This window comes from Rhinatrema bivittatum, chromosome 1 (assembly GCF_901001135.1).
Source record: "Rhinatrema bivittatum chromosome 1, aRhiBiv1.1, whole genome shotgun sequence".
In the NCBI taxonomy this organism is placed as follows: Eukaryota; Metazoa; Chordata; class Amphibia; order Gymnophiona; family Rhinatrematidae; genus Rhinatrema; species Rhinatrema bivittatum.
In genome coordinates, this window is record NC_042615.1 from 238,679,080 (window position 1) to 238,695,969 (window position 16,890).

A 16,890-nucleotide genomic window follows, 5' to 3' on the forward strand; every position below is an offset into this window, starting at 1 on the left:
TCAACGCAGATTGTGATAAATTGCAGGAGGCCCTTGTGAGACTGAAAGATTCAGCATCCAAACGACGATTGAAATTTAATGTGGACAAGTCCAAGGTGATGCATATAGGGAAAAAGAACCCATGTTGTAGTTACATATGTTAGGCTCCATATTAGGAGTCAACATCCAGAAAAAAGATCTAAGCATCTTAAAGGTACATTTTAAAAGGGACATGCCGATTTTATAACATGCGCATGTTATAAAATCCAATATCCACACCCGGGGGGGGGGAGGGGGGGTTATTTTGCAATAAACATGCAACCACACTATCGGGCTATCCCCAGTTCCCTCCCAGCCCCCACAACCCCACCCTTCCCCGGCCCACTGCTTTTTAAAGCCCAGCACTTCTAGGCATTCCAGAAAATACACGTGGCCGGGCTGCTTTGAAAATGCATTCAGCACACATGTGTATCTCCCAGGATTTGTGCGCCAGGCTTTTAAAATCGGCTCCATTGTGCATAATATATTGAAATTGTTGGCTCAGTGTGCTGTGGCAGTCAAAAAGCAAACAATGTTAGGAATGATTAGGAAAGGGATGGTGAATGAAACAGAGAATGTCATAATGCCTCTGTATCACTCCATGGTGATTCCGCATCTTTTAGGTCTCCGGCTGCGGGGGGGGGGGGGGAGGGAAAATACCTTCACCACGGCTGCGGGGGGGGGAGAGGGAAAATACCTTCACCACCGCGCTCAAAGTTGCACCTGCTCTGCCTCTCAGCCTCACCCGATGTCGGGGGCTAGGTCCCCGCCGAGGGTCGGCCGCCGGTCCGAGGCTTACCTCCGAGGGTTCACGGAAATCACCTTGGGAATTCTCAACTGGGGGAGGGACCCAATGTGTGTCACCGCAGGAGAGCGAGGCTCGTCTGTAGAGGTAAGATTTCTTCTTATTTTGGTTTTCTTTGGTAAAATTACTCTAATGCTGTGCAAGCATGCATAAAGTCCCTAACTGCTATGGAGATGGAAAATACTGAAGAGCTGCACTTCCTGCAGGGGTATATGTACTAGGGCTGACGTCAGATTGAAATCTGATCCGTCTCCAACTGCTATCAGAAGTACACTATACCCACTGGTCCTGAGTCCATCTGCTACACGCTAGGAAATTATTTTTATTCCATGACAGGATATACAATCAGAAACTCAAATCTCCAGAATGATTTAGCAATAGCAGATATCTTGACATAAAACAATTTCCTCAGCGTTTATGTCTGATATACAACTGAATATCATCCCATCACAAAGAAAAATATTTCCTTCTTATCCCCCTTCGTACCAGTAACATACATCCATCACATATCCTCATCTACTTCCCTTACATACACACACACATATATATATATATATATATATATATATACACACACACACAAACACACCATCATACTCTTGAAGAGCCCACATCTTGAATACTGTGTGCAGTTCTGGTCACCGCATCTCAAAAAGATATAGCTGCACAGAAGGTACAGAGAAGGGAGACTAAAATGATACAGGGGAAGGAACGGCTCCCCTATGAGGAAAGGCTTAAGAGCTTAGGACTGGTTCAGATTAAAGAACAGACGGCCGAGGAAGGGATTCAATAGAAGTCTATAAAATCATGAGAGGATTAGAACAGATAAAAGTTAATCTGTTATTTACTTTCAGATCATACAAGGGCTAGGAGGCACTCCACGAAGTTAGTAAGAGGCACATTTAAAATAAATCAGAGAAAAATCTTTTTCACAACACACAATTAAGCCCTAGAATTCATTGCCGGAAGATATGGTTAGAGAAGTTAGTGTCCCTGGGTTGAAAACAGGTGTGGATAGATTCCTGGAAGAGAAGTCCATAAACTGCTATTGATCAAGTTGACTTTAGGAATTTAATGTTTGGATACTGGCCAGGGAGTTGTAACCTGGGTCTGCCATTGTTGGAAACAGAATGCTAAGGTTGATGAATTCTCGGTCTGACCCACTAGGGCAACTCTTAAGTTCTTAGGGAACGAGATATTCCTAATGGAATCCGCAGAGTACTTCCATGTGACAGGTTGCCGAGCTGAATGGACCATTAGGCCAACGCAGTATAAAATTTGTATATATATAAAAAAAAAAAAAAAACCCAACAACAACAACTAAAGCTACCACCGTGCTCATAACATGTGTTTCTTGCAGGTTTAAGAGAAAAGACTGGGCAAGTGCAGCCCAAAACCTCACAAATACGCCAGGTTCCCTTGCATCCCAACAGCATTTCTCTTTCTCCGCTCACCTGATCTCATCGGCAGAATAAATCCCAAAAGAGACACCTTGCAAGCGCCGCCAAGGCACGGCCACCACCCCGCTTACCCCCATCGTAACAGCAACAGTAGCAAGAACCCTCCTGCCTTGTGCAGGAGGCTAGTACTGCTCCTGCGCGAGCCGACCGGGTCAACACGTGCCGCTGGACCGTACCACATGCACACGTAGTGGGAGGAGAAATATTATACAATAAATATTTTAAAGAAAGGGCACCGAGCCTCCCTCAAACACCACATACAATGAGAAAATGTCAGAGATGTAAATGGAGTAAATCGAATAGGACTAAAGGCGTGACGGAGAGAAAGGTACGTGTCAGGAAAGGTAACGTTTGTTGGACCTCCCCCCCTCCACCATCCGGCTCCTTACCCCGGAGGCGGAAGCTGGAGACCCTGCAGAAAATGGAGGCGGCGAGGGCTGGAAGGGTCTGGTTGAAACGCGGTGGGGACGCGCGGTGCCGCCAGCTGCTGTGGAGCTGGGTTGGATTTAGGTAATGCCGATTGTTGTTACTGGTTTTTGTATGTGTGTTTGCGCGCGCGCGCTTTTGCTAGGGAAAGGGTGAGAGATCTCCATTACTGCTCATCTGGCGTAAGGGCTAAGCTGTTTCTTCGCCGCGCTCCCTGCATCCCTTTTCTCTGCTGGAGACTCCGCGATTATATCAAAGACAGTAAGAGAGACACGGGGGGGGGGGCGTTTCACGTGCCGTTTATTTACACCGAGCATCGCAAGACCCAGCCCAGTGATCTTCGCAGAGGCCTGGAAGCTAAGCTTTCCTCGCATTTTCCCGAATAACGATAAAGTGGAGCCACGGCAGCGGAGAAAAGAGTGAGGATTCGGGCAGCATTTTTTTTTTATTTTTTTTTTTACGGGTGTGGGGTCATGGCTGGTTTTATTTGTGGATTAGGCAGGGTTCTGCTTGTTTTTGCTCCCTGCTGTAGGAGGAGGAGATGTATACAGGTTATTCCTGTTTTGTGCCTGTAGGGACTTATTTTGGGTATATCTGGTCAATGTTTTTAATTCGAAGGCAGGATGGTGCAAGAGTATCGGGCACTCTCGTGCCCTCTGGCACAGAATTCACTTCTTAACTCTCTGCCAAGTTCCGCATCTTCCTCTCTTTGCTCTCTGTCCGCAGGGCCCAGCATCCCTTTTCTCTGTGCCCCCCTGACTATTTCCAGAGCCTCTTTTCTGTTTATAAAGGCCTGCCTCCTGTGCATTAAAATTTTGGAAGTAAAAAAAAATATTTTTTTCTTAGTTTTTTAAAAAATGCTCCTGATAGGTGCATAACCTGAATGTAAAGTACTTCGATCATGTATTGATTTTCAACTAACATTTCAGTTTATCACTGATTCAGTGAAAAAGAATGTGTGGTCCATAATACTTAGACATGACAATGGATCCAGAAAATTTAAACTTTTCTTCTCATTTAGTATTTCATGTAAAAGCCTACAGTGTCCACTGAATGGCTGCTTGGAAAGATGAGCATTCTTCAGGCATTAAAGGATTTGTCACTTTATACCTATGGTATAGTTGCCTTGTATTATGTTGTAGACTTATCAGTATTTGCTCTTATTGCATGGGTGGAAAACTTTTTAGAAACCTAGATGTCAGCCAAAATTCTTAATAGCTATGGGGAAAATTCTTTATAGTGAAACATAGAAACATGCCGCTCGCCATCCAGTTTAGTATTATAATTCTCATCACTTCCTTAGAGATCCCCTGTATTAATTTCATGGTTTCTTGAATTCAGATACTGATTTTGTCTCCACCACTTCCACTCTGAGACGGAGGCTGTTCCACACATCCACCATCCTCTCTGTAAAGAGATATTTCCTAAAAAAAATGTTTGTTAATTTTTTTAAATCTAATTTTGTTTGCTGCCTTTTCTTTGACTGTTCACCCTTTCCTTCCCCTTTCCCCTTCTCTCCCCCCAACCTTTTTTCTCTCTCCCACTTTCTTTTGTAGCCCAGCTACAACTCTTGGCCCTGGTTCCTCCACTTAGTGTCAAGTTTTTGGTGCCCTGGTTTTTTCCAGCTCTGTCTTACAGACTTTCTTTTTACAGGTATTGCTCTGGTGGTGCAGCACTTCAAAGGCATACAGCTGAAACAGGAGGTAATTTAGCTATAACTGTTTACCTTAAAATTGGAACATTTTCATTTTTTACTACATGCTATGATTTTAAGAATGTACCTGTTTTTCTAATTTTGGCTCTCTGTATTAAGTTGGGGTAATTTCTCCAATTGGGTTAATTTTGCACATTTATTTATTTATTTTAAGTTTTTCTATACCGGCATTCGCGATAAATATCGCATCATGCCGGTTTACATTTAACAAGTGGACAGGGAACAAAAAGATAAAAAATAACATTGATCCTAATAATAGTAATAAATAATGATAATAGTAGTGATAAAACATTAACACATTAAACAAGAGAAAGGCTAAGGAATGCAGTTACAATAAAACAAGGGAGTAATACAACTTGGAGCATAGAAAAAGAAGCAAGGGTTTAAATAGAGAGAGTATATATTTTAAGGGTTTAAATAGAGAGAGTACATATTTTAACAGGCATGAACCTCACTTGTAAGTGAGGGTATGTTGACTATGATCTCAGTTTCTCAAATTAAATATTAATGCCCTTCTTAATACTTGCATTATGCCAAATATAGCTTCCTCCTGAAGTTCAAAAGATGTCCTATCATAGGCAACATGTCTAGATGCACCTGGAAATTCTTTTTAATCAAGCTTGTGGCACCCAGTACAATTAGGACTATTTCTATATCTTTCTGCCACATTTTCTGGGTCTCTGATTATATCATTTTGATACTTGAAGAGTCATTCTCTCTCTCTCTTTACTTCTGTGACTGAGTTAGTGTTGTAAATTATAAATACCTGAATCTGTGAGGTTCCATCTCTTCCCTCAGATATCACAAGGGTGTGGAAAACTTCAGGAGTTCTAACTTTAAATTCCTTTATTAGTTATGCAGATAGTTGTCATAATGTTGACACTGTACTGTTTAAGCTAGGCAATATAGTAGAAACTGCTTGGGTCTCTATATTGACAAAATAGGCTAAAGGGCAAGCAAACATACACTAGTATTCTAGAGGAATTCTGTGATTAAAATCTCATCAGTATTAATGCATTTCCTAGCATGTAGCCAGATGGACTCCGGACCAATGGGTATTGTGCTCTCATGATAGCATATGGGAGTCAGATTTCAAAGCTGACGTCAGCCCTACATATACCCGTGCAGCGTGCTTAGCTCTTCAGTATTTCTCCGTCTCCCATAGCAGATGCGGACACTATCCAAAAGAGAATAGTGTAACATATAGAAGAAAGAAAATTTACCTTTTAAGAAGAGAGCCCCGCTTCTCCTGCGGTGAAACCTAACGGTTCCTCTCCCAGTTGAGACTTTCCTTAGGTTGATTCGATATTCCTCAGAGGTGAGCCTTAGTCCGCCGGCCGATTCCCGGCATGGACGCCCCCAGGGTGGCTGAAAGGCAGCGGATGCAGATTCAAGCGCGGCGGTGAAGGTGTTTCCCTCCCCCCCCCCCCCCGGCAGTTGGAGACCATCCGGCACGCGACCGGTAAGCACCGAGACCAGGTAAGGTAGAAACCTTTACTTCTAAGTCTCCGGTCTCCAAGGCTCGAACAACTGTACTGTCTTCAGACGATGAAGTTTACATCAGGTTGAGTAGCCTCCCTCTGGCTAGGCCCCGATCCAAGGCAAGGGTCCACACACGTGGAGACCCTCGGGGGGGTCGCCATCTTGCCGCCGGGGTCGTCGGCGCCACTACCCCCCCCTCGCCATCGGTACACGCGGAGCAGGCTCAAGGCACCTAACTTGAGCGCATCCATAGGGATACACACTTAACTGCGCGCACAACTGCACGCATAACTGTTCCGCGCCCCCAAAGCCAGATGCCTGCACGCACAACTTGTTTCGGTAGGTCTCCCCTCTGTCTCCGTGCTTGGCGTGCCATACCAACATCGTTCCCACTTCCATTGGGGGTAAGAGGAATTGGGCTTCCGAGCAGGTTGAGCAGCCCCCAGTGAGCCAGGCCCCGCTGTAGTCTTGATCGGCACACCACATGGTAGGCTACAGCAGCGCCATCTTGCGTGCGTTTCTGCGTGCACCATGTCCTCCATAGGACATCAGTACGTGCAGTGCGTGCGCTGTGCGCATAACATTGGGCGCGTGCCTACGCTTATATCTTTTAGTGCAAAACATTTTATTAAAAAGGCACACATTGACAGAAACAAATAAGACCTGAGGTGCAGGGTTTCTTATGCAGCCCCAAGTAGCAACCAGAAATATATGAACGTATCATTGTACAGGGAACCTCCCCCCCCACCCCACAGCTGTGTGTACGTGCACATCTTTTAAAGCATGTGATATAGGAAGAGCTGTGTGCCTCACCGCATCCTGCCCGGACACTTGAAAATTGTATGCATACATTTTTGAGCACACAACTACCCCTGCCAACCAAGAAACCTAAGTGCCTTGCTCTCTGCAATGCCTGCCATATTAGAGCCACACATTCAACCTGGACTCCAACTTACGTCGACACTGTGAGGAAGCTCAAGGAGAATTGACCTCCTTAGACTTTGCTAAGCCAGGCTCCTCCCATTCAGATGTAAGTATGCCAGACCTCAGTATCCCTTTGAATTTCCCATGGATGATCCAGTCAACTGGTTTCACCCCAGTGCCTCCTGGATTAGGCATGGACTGTGCTGCCTTTTCCTGGGTGGAGTTTTTCCAGGAGCCACAAACCTCCATACAGGTGCAGTCTACTGCCTCACTTGCCCCTGTCCAGACAGAACCTCAGCTGGTGTCCCCTCCCTCTCCCATTCCAACTGGCTGACCCAAAGATATGCCTCGCCTTACCAAGGGTATCCCTGGCAGGGACCCGGATGGCACAGATGAAGAGGAGTATACTGATTCCTTGTAAGATGGGGAAATCCTCTCTGGGTTGAAACCGTAGCAGACCATGTTACGGTTCTTTCATAGAGACAAATTGCCAGCCCTGGTTTCCCTGAAGGTGCTGGGAGTTCCCGGGGCAGATTATGTGACGGAACCAAAGAAGAATCCCATTCTGATTTCCCTGTGGAAAGCCTCTTGCTACTTTCCAGTGATAGATGCCATCCAGGAGTTGATTAATCTAGAATGGGATGCCCCAGAAGCAAGTTTTAAAGGGGGCAGGGCATTGGAAGCTCTATACCCTCTAGACCCAATGGTAAGGAAACTTTTGCATTTCCCTAAAGTGGATGCACCGGTCTATGCCATCTATATGCGAACAACTATCCCAGTGGAGGGAGGAGTGGCCTAAAAAGATGCACATGATAGATGGATTGAGTCTCTCCTTAAACAAGCCTTTGAGGCTGTAGCAGTGGCCTTACAGATTGCTTCTTGTTGCGCTCTGGTGGCTCGTTCGTGTCTGTTTCTCTCTCAGGAGACTGACTCGGGTGAATTCCAGAGCAGTTATTGAACCCGCTGCCCCCTTTTTAGCAGGCACAGGTTCTGATTTAGTCCTTACTTCAGCCAGAGTGGCCTCAGTGGTGGCAGCCAGATGACAATTTAGCTGTAGAACTGGTCAGCTGACACAATTTTCAAAGCTAATCTTACAAAGATGCCCTTTAAAGGATCACTCCTATTCGGGAGCGAGTTGGAAAAGCTAGCCAGTAAATGGGGCGAATCTCTACTTCCCCGTTACATAAGAGGAAGCAACTGAAGTGCCCCCCTTGCCAATGAGGGGTCGTTCCAGGTTTCCCAGCATTTTCGCCCCATCAGAAATTCGACATTTCGGAGGTCTCTACCCCTTGGGAGGTTCCAGCCCTTTTGTACCCGGCAGCCTAGGAGAGGGACAGGTTCGGGTTTAGGCTCGTTCCAAACCCCCCAGTGAAATTTTACCAATTCACCTTCAAGACAAGGAAATAGGGGGTTATCTGCCTCTGTTTTACCAATGGTGGGTCGAGATTACTCTGGACAAATGGGTACTGGAAGTCATACGAGAAGGATATGCACTGGAATTCCACAGCACTCCTCGGGACGTATTCATGGCGTCTCCTTCCAACTCCCAGCACAAGAAGCAGGCAGTGAGATTACACTTCTAAGACTCCTCAGGATGAGGGCTGTGATCCCAGTACCTACATCGTAGGAAAATATAGGGTGTTATTCCATCTATTTCTTTGTACCCAAAAAGGAAGGTTCCTTTCACCCCATCCTGGACCTCAAGCGCATGAACAGTCACTTGCGAGTGACTCATTTTTGCATGGAGGCCTTGCACTTCATAATAATGGCCATATAACCAGGAGAGATCCTGACCTCCCTGGACCTATCTGAGGCCTTTCCTACATATTCCAATCTGACAGGATCACAAACGTCTATGCTTTGCAGTGCTGGGTCATCATTATCAGTTTCAGGCGTTGCCCTTTGGCTTAGCCACCGCCCCTAGAACTTTTTTCAAGATTATGGTGGTCATGGCGGCAGCGTTGAGAAAAGATGGGATCCTGGTGTACCTATACTTGGACGATTGTCTGATCCGGGCCAAGTCTGTGGAAGAAAGCCTCCTGGTGACCAGCAAGGTGATCTCCTTGTTACAGGAGCTCGGTTGGGTAGTAAACCTTTTCCAAGAGCAGCCTCAAGTCTTTCCAGTCCTTGGAGTATCTGGGAGTCTGGTACGACACCAGGTGAGACAAGGTCTTTCTTTCATCCCTACAGATAACAGAAGTTGATATACCAGATGCGTCAATTGGTGAGCAAGGTCTGCCTGACGGTGTGTAGCTATCTCCAAGTTCTCCGTTTGATGGCAGCAACCCTGGAAGTAGTGCCATGTGCGAGGGCACACATGCATCCTCTTCAAAGCTCACTGCTATCAGCTTGGAACCCACAGTCTCAAGACTACTCGGTTCATCTCCACTTACCGAGGGGAGTCTGCTGTCACCTCCAATGGTGGTTACAGGAAACTCATCTGAGCAGGGGTGTTTCCCTGTCCTCCCTGAACTGGCTGGTTCCCATGACAGATGTGAGTCTCCAGGGCTGGGGAGCCCACTTTCAGGAGCTGACAGCCCAGGTATGTTGGACAGAAGAAGAGGCCATTTGGAACATCAATCGCCTGGAAGCACAGGCAGTCAGATTGGCGTGTTTACAGTTCAGCTACAGACACCAGGGTCAGGCGATCCACATGATTTTGGACAATGCAACGATGGTGGCCTACATCAGTCTGCAGGGAGGAACCAAGAGCCAGCAAATGTCACAGAAGATAGACCTTATGGAGTGGGCGGAAGTATGTCTACAGATAGTCTCAGCCTTCCACATTGCAGAAATACCAACATCAGAGTCTGGGAATTGTCAGCCAAAGTGGGGCCTCCCGTCAATTGACCTGCTGGCCACATCTCACAATGTGAAGGTTCCTAGATTCTTCAATCACAGAAGAGATCTGTGGTCCCTAGGAGTCGACTCTGTCATTCAGATCTGGCCGGAAGATGAGTTGCTATACACCTTCTCTCCATAGCCCCTGCTGGAAAGGGTCATTCGCAGAATCTAGCACCACAGAGGATTAATCCTGCTAGTAGCTCCCGATTGGACCAGGCGTCCGTAGTATGTGGGCATGCAGAGGCTTCTAGTAGGGAACCCTCTGCATCTCCCACCACACAGGGAACTGTTACAGCAGGGACCGGTCCTTCATGAGAATCCAAATCGATTCTGTCTTACGGTCTGGCCCTTGAGAGGCCTCCCCTGAAGAAGCGGGGATATTCTGCAGTGGTAATTATCACCTTAGTCCGCGCTTGAAAGTTCTCCATGTCCCTAGCGTATGTGCAGGTCTGGAGAATATTTGAGATCTGGTACAAGGAAATCTCTCTCCCCTCGGGTGGTCAAAATCCCACTTATCCTGGAATTTTTGCAGGATGACTTGAATAAAGGTTTGGCCCTTAACTCCTTGAAAGTGCAGGCAGCAGCAGACCTATTGCTCTTAAACCTGGGCTGTGGGATTTAATATGTATTGATGGCTTTATCTTTCAGTCAGATTCTGTCTTTTCATTGTTTTTTTTTTGTGTATCTGAATTCTTTACTGTTCAGAAGTCACCAATTCTTTTGTCTAGTAATATTCTTAGGCTAGGCACTTGTGCACTGTTCCAACTACTATACTTATTATGATGTTGGTATTGGTCTTATCATGTATTGCCCGGGGGGGGGGGTAATCTGAAAGGGGAGGGGATATACAGAAAGTTTGGAGTACGGGATAGTCTCCTTGGAGACACAGCTGACTGTCATTTGTGTGTTTGATTTGTTGATTGTATTCCAAATAAAATTAAACTACAAAAAAAAAAGAGTGCAGGCAGTGGCGCTCTCCACAGGGGCGAAGTGAATGGGGTCTCGATGTGGCTCGTTTTCGGAAGGGAGTGAAGCACCTTCAGCCTTCTGTGCGGTTGCTGGTTCCCTTGTGGAATCTTAATTTAGTGCTGAAAATGTTGGCAGGTCCTTCCTTTCGGCCGCTGCGCAGTCTTTCCTTGCATCTATTGACTTTGAAAACGGTGTTCTTGGTAGCTATATGTTTAGCACGTCGCATCTCGGAAAGGCAAGCTTTGTCATGCCAGAAGCCTTTTGTCCGGATGACTCTAGAGGCGTTGCAGCTACGTACTTTCTTGCCCAAGGTAGTCTCACAGTTTCATTTGAACCAGTCCATTTCATTGCTATCCCTAGATAAACGCAAGGACACGGAAGAATATCTGCTCCTCCGTCATTTAGATGTCAAGAGGCTTTTAGTGCAGTATCTGGAAGCCTCAGAACCAGTCCGAAAGACGGACTTCCTTTTTGTCCTGAAGGAAACAGGGCGAACCAGCTTCGCAGGCTAGCATAGCTTGCTGGATTAAGGAGGTGGTCATGGGAGCCTATATGGAGGCTGGAAGCCATTACCCTCTCAGATTAGAGCTCATTCCACTAAGGCTCAAGCAATCTCATGAGCGGAGGTCAGACTGCTGTCTCCTGTCGATATCTGCTGGGCGGCAACATAGTCCTCCTTGCACACCTTCAGATTTTATCGCCTGGACTTTCAGGCCCGAGAGGGTGCTGCCTTTGCAAGGGCAGTGTTGACCAGATTGTGGGCAGTCTCCCACCCCGATTGGGAGTAGCTTTTATATATCCCATTGGTCCTGAGTCCATCTTGCTACACACTAGGAAATGGAGAAATTACTTACCTGATAATTTTGTTTTCCTTAGTGTAGACAGATGGACATCCGCTCTCGATTGCCCAAAAGCTGCACCATGGGTGGTCCTGGGGAATGGGCCTCAAATCCAAGGAATCACGGTTGTGTTCATCCGGTCCCTAGATTAAGGTACCTATATGCTTACTGGAGTTCAGTATTTATGGTTGGTTGAGTACAGTTATGGTGGTCTGTTTTTTTAATCCAAGTCCTTTCACTAATATGTCCATGGTGGCTTTTGAAGAGAATACTGGAGAGCTGAGGTCACTGCAGGGGAATAACTAGGGTGATGTCAGCTTTGCAGCCTGATTCAGTCTCCATCTGCTGGTAGGGCAGCATAACCCATTGGTCCTGAGTCCATCTGTCTAAACCAAAGAAAACGAAATTATCAGGTAAGCAGTTTTTCCAATATCGCTCCATAGTGTGACCTCATCTGGTTACCACACCTCAAAAAAGATACTGGGCTTGATGGAACTTTGATCTGTCTCAGTATGGCAAGTCTTGTGTTCTTATGCTTGTTCTAATCATGCTTTATGCTTGAACATAACTTTAAATTTTTATTGAGTGTAGCTTTTACAAGGTTATTTTGTAATTTTTCTGCAGGATTTCTAAAACCTTTGAAATCTTTCTTTCCTTTGACCTACAATGGTATCTCATGTGGTGAACGACTTGCTTCTGGATTGTCCTCCCTATGTTTCAAACCTGTTCAAGCTCCTGCAATTTTTGCAACTACAAAACTGTCATCTGCAACAAGAAAGCTGACACACAGACCTAACATATCAATCCTTAATAGGTAGGTTTTGCCCAGTGAGCAAGTTGTCTTACAAAGGACTTTTAAAATGAAAAAGTATTCTCTGTAACGTTTGCAGAATGAGGTTTTCTTTGACTATATAATCTTGACATAAAAAATTTGCCTAGGAAGAGGCTTTATTGATTAGAGATTTATTACATTATATTTCCATAATATATTAAAAGTTCTGTAAGCCTCTTAATTAGGTAATAAGCTAATGATTTTATTAAAAGGGTGCTGCCAGAATTGGTAAAACAATATGTAAATCTCTAAAATATTAATCTTCTGGTTAGAGATGCCAAAATTGATACATGTTCTAGAAATCCACCCTTATCTGGTTGGATGAGAGAGTTTCCTTTTGAAAAGCAGGCTGAATTAGCCATGCTATCTAAGACTTCCTCTTGCAGAGTTTTCTCAAAGATCACAGAGCTTTGGCTCTGTGCAACTGAACATCATTTCCCACATGATACCATCTTCTTTCTGTCTCTTTTTTTTTTTTTCTTTTGCACTGCAGGCTGCATGCGGAGCTACTCTCTCCTTATCTTCCTTCAATTTGTCATGACGTTTTTTTCTTCGTTTTTTCAAACAAACAACACTTCCAGTGCTAGCATGGCCCTGAAGCCACCGGGCTTCAAATACTGCCAGTGTGGTAAGATTGTCCATCATGATGGACATGATTATTGTTACATCTGCCCGGGCTTGGACCACGACCAATCCTCCTGCAAGCACTGCAGTCGGATGTCACCCTGGACCCAGCGGCAACGGGCCCAGAAGATTGCCCGCTTGAGGGAGTAAGGCACTAGCTCCTTTGCCCTGACGACTGCGCGCTAGTTGGCCCAATCTTCCCCAGGGCCCAAGACTGCCCAGAAAAATCTAAGGGCCTCCTCCCTCGGGCCACTTAGTGCCAAGAAGAGCAAGAGCCAGGTGGGTCACCCCGCCAAAGTGCTCCCGCACTCCAACACCCTGACAAAGAGACAGGTGTCGGGAGATGTGCCGACAGCACCTTCACCCAAATCTGCGTCCACCAGCATCGTGGGGGTCCATGCACAGACGCTGACGCTACACCTGCTGCCAATGCAGCACGTGCATCAAAAGCGAAGCACCAAGATGCTCAATGTAGGGAAGCACCAAAGATCCTCGACGCACTGAAGCGGGGGCCCTACGCTTCACTCAACTCTATGCACGCCAAGCTATCCACAATGCAGAAACCAGCGGGGGATCAGGTGTTTTCGATGCACATGACACAGACAGGCTGTGAGTCATGCCCGATGCAGAAGCTAGTGAGCATTCTCCCCAGAAGGCCTCAGAAGTCAAGGTGGGCTGAGGACCCTCAGGTCATCTTTTCTCCAGAGGAGCTTCTTAAGATAGGCTTCTCAGACGTGGAACCACTCTCAGAGGATCACCTCTGCCAGATCCTCTGCAAGGGTGTATTTGGATATGTCTTCAGTGTCCAAAAGGAAGAGATGTTCCCCCCCCTTGGTTGCAAGAGTTTTAGGAAAGAGGCACAAGAAGTCTCACAGAGGCAAATTCCCACTTACCAACCGAGGTGACCTGATTCAAACATCCTTTGGCCATAGTCCCTCTACCAAACAGTTGCAGGCCTTCCTTGGGCAAAAGGCAGGGGGGCTCGCAAGGGAGCAACCCCACTGCTGGAGAAGGAGGGCAGGCATCCAAAGCTATGTCCCAAATATTGGAGATATTGTCAGTTTTTCTCTTCTCTGCAGAGCAGCAGGCATGGCTGTCCATCGATTTCTTCCTTAGAGGAACTCTCAGCCGTGGGGGAGTCTCAGTCTCCACCTCAGGAGGTTAGTGCACCAGGGGTGCTGCTGAATCGCCACCTGCAGTTCTCCCTGCAATCTGACATGGGACCAGAAGACTCTCTTTCAACTTTGCCGGGGTCCTCCACGAGAATCCCCTCTGACCCGCCGGAGGACCCACCAGAACCATCCCTCCAGAAGACCTCTCATACTCCGAATTTATAGAAGGTAGGAGCTCGCCTCAGTATTGAAACAAAGAAGGTTCCAGACCCAAGAGCGGAGGTTTTGGGAATTCTAAAGATGTTTGAGGTCCCAGCTGAGCCTATAGCCTTACTCTCCATTCCGTCCTGGATGCAGTGATGGCCAAGACTTGGGAGTCCCCTATTTCTAGCCTGCCAACATCCAGGAAGACCAACTTCAAGTTTGAGGAAATCCCCCTACTACAGCACGGTACAGCTGCTGCATGCTTTTGTGGTAGTAGTGTCAGCCATGAAAAGGTCTAAGAAGTCTTGCCTTTATGCCAGTACTCCACTGGGTAGGGACCACAAGTATTTGGAATACTTTAGGAAGAGAGCCTTCCAGGCAGGTATGTTTTTTAATGCGAAAATTCAACAGCATCGGTTTTAAATAACACAATAACTCTACGAGTGTTTGCAGTCCCTCAAACCTACTTCATGACCACCTCTACTGACACGACTATTCCTCAGCCTTTCTCCAATCTGGAAGAAGGTTTGCTTCATCTACTTCATATGGTATACGAAGCTTTCGAGACATCTGCCCATAGCAGCCCGAAGAATATCCTGGTTAAGAGCCAGTGCCATCTGGGGGGATGTGCACGAGAAATTGGCAGACCTCCTGTGTAAGGGGGACAATCTGCGGGAGATTGTCTCCCAGTTGAAGGAGCAGAACATAGCGGTGCTGCCCCTTGTATCCCCAATTGACAGCAACCCTCTGCCAGAAGGTATTACCAGAGCTACAGGAAAGGCTATATGCACCTTACTGCCCGCCGGCCTTCCAACAGAGCAGGCAGCAGCCGCAACAGCAACAACCCAGGATTAGGTCAAGGGGTCAACACCAACAGCGGCAGCTGCAGAACAATAACCCCAAGCCACAACAGGGTTTTTTGAGGGTAGCCGGACCACATCTACTGCCATTAATAGGTGGCAGGATATTGCCATTCTGCTTCTCTTGGGAAGTGATCACCTCAGAGTGTTGGGTGTTAAGTAGCATCCATGAGGGATACAGGTTGAACTTCAAGACAAGCCCAACCCTTCCACACCTTGTCCCTCCCTATCAGATCCACACTCACGTGCATCTACTTCAAGAGGAAGTACATAAGAACATAAGAAATTGCCATGCTGGGTCAGACCAAGGGTCCATCAAGCCCAGCATCCTGTTTCCAACAGAGGCCAAAACCAGGCCACAAGAACCTGGCAATTACCCAAACACTAAGAAGAACCCATGCAACTGATGCAATTAATAGCAGTGGCTATTCCCCAAGTATAATTGATTAATAGCCATTAATGGACTTCTCCTCCAAGAACTTATCCAAACCTTTTTTGAACCCAGCTACACTAACTGCACTAACCACATCCTCTGGCAACAAATTCCAGAGCTTTATTGTGCATTGAGTGAAAAAGAATTTTCTCCGATTAGTCTTAAATGTGTTACTTCCTAACTTCATGGAATGCCCCCTAGTCCTCCTATTATTCGAAAGTGTAAATAACAGAGTCACATCTACTCATTCAAGAACTCTCATAATCTTAAAGACCTCTATCATATCCCCCCTCAGCCGTCTCTTCTCCAAGCTGAACAGCCCTAACCTCTTCAGCCTTTCCTCATAGGGGAGCTGTTCCATCCCCTTTATCATTTTGGTTGCCCTTCTCTGTACCTGTAAATGCCCTCTTTCAACAACGGGCAGTTCAACGGGTGCCTTTGCACCAGCAAAACAAAGGGTTTTACTCCCAATACTTCCTCATTCTGAAAAAAATCGGGGGGGGGGCTCTCTGTCCAATTTTAGACCTGCAGGCACTCAAGTTCATGCAGAAAGAAAAGTTCAAAATGATGTTCGTCAGTCCTACCTTTCTTGTAACCCAACGATTGGATGTGCTTGCTGGATCTTAAGGATGCTTACTCCCACATCCCAATGCACAGTTCTTCATTGCATTACCTATGTTTTCAAGTCAATGCATGCCATTACCAATACAGGGTGCTCCCCTTTGGGCTGTCGTCTGCACCAAGGGTCTTCACAAAGTGTATAGCGGTAGCAGTGGCCCACTTGTGACAGAAAGGAATCCAACTATTCCCTTACTTGGACGATTGGCTCCTGGTTGCAGCAAAGCCAACCACTCTCCAGATGGACCTGGGAGACACAATAAGTTGCTTGGAGGGGCTACGAGAAATCCAGCCTTCAACCAATGCAAACTCTTCAATTCAGTGGGGCCAAGAGAAATACTGTCGTGGGGAAAGCATTCTTACCAGACGACAGGGCCCGAACCCTTCGCAGTCTAGCGCACAATTGAAAGGTTGTGCGCACCCCTTGGCACACAAATTCCTGACCCTCCTGGATCACCCTGCAGCAGCAATATGAGTTCCTGCTCCCCTTTCTGCACATGTGCTGACTGCAGTGGGGCCTGAAGGCACAATGGATCCAGTTCTTGCAGCCATTGTCCAAAAAGATAAACTTGACCAGGGCGTTTCGTGGTAGTTGCGCCCAGCAGCTCTTACCATAAGACCCCTGTTCCATAGCCCAGCGCATCAATTGGTTCTGACTAGAGATGCATCAACCAAGAGGTGGAGGGCCCATTTGGAGCATGTGAAGATACAGGGGTTGTGGTCCGC

The 16,890-nt window shown here is 46.6% G+C and overlaps 2 protein-coding genes across 3 annotated transcripts in view; one reads left to right on the top strand and one right to left on the bottom strand.

Moving 5' to 3' along the window:
* POLR1A (RNA polymerase I subunit A) overlaps window positions 1-2,423 on the bottom strand; it is a 271,640-nt gene extending 269,217 nt beyond the window's left edge. For both annotated transcript variants that reach the window (XM_029592763.1, XM_029592762.1), the window contains exon 1: window positions 2,278-2,423. In XM_029592763.1, the coding sequence (XP_029448623.1) occupies window positions 2,278-2,360 (83 nt within the window). In that variant the 5' untranslated portion in view covers window positions 2,361-2,423. The remainder of the gene's footprint in view (window positions 1-2,277) is intronic.
* A 225-nt stretch (window positions 2,424-2,648) lies between these two features.
* MRPL35 (mitochondrial ribosomal protein L35) overlaps window positions 2,649-16,890 on the top strand; it is a 34,383-nt gene continuing 20,141 nt past the window's right edge. Inside the window, exons 1-3 of the mRNA XM_029592765.1 lie at window positions 2,649-2,793; window positions 4,363-4,412; window positions 12,106-12,295. Coding sequence (XP_029448625.1) covers window positions 2,705-2,793; window positions 4,363-4,412; window positions 12,106-12,295 — 329 coding nt within the window. The 5' untranslated portion in view covers window positions 2,649-2,704. The remainder of the gene's footprint in view (window positions 2,794-4,362; window positions 4,413-12,105; window positions 12,296-16,890) is intronic.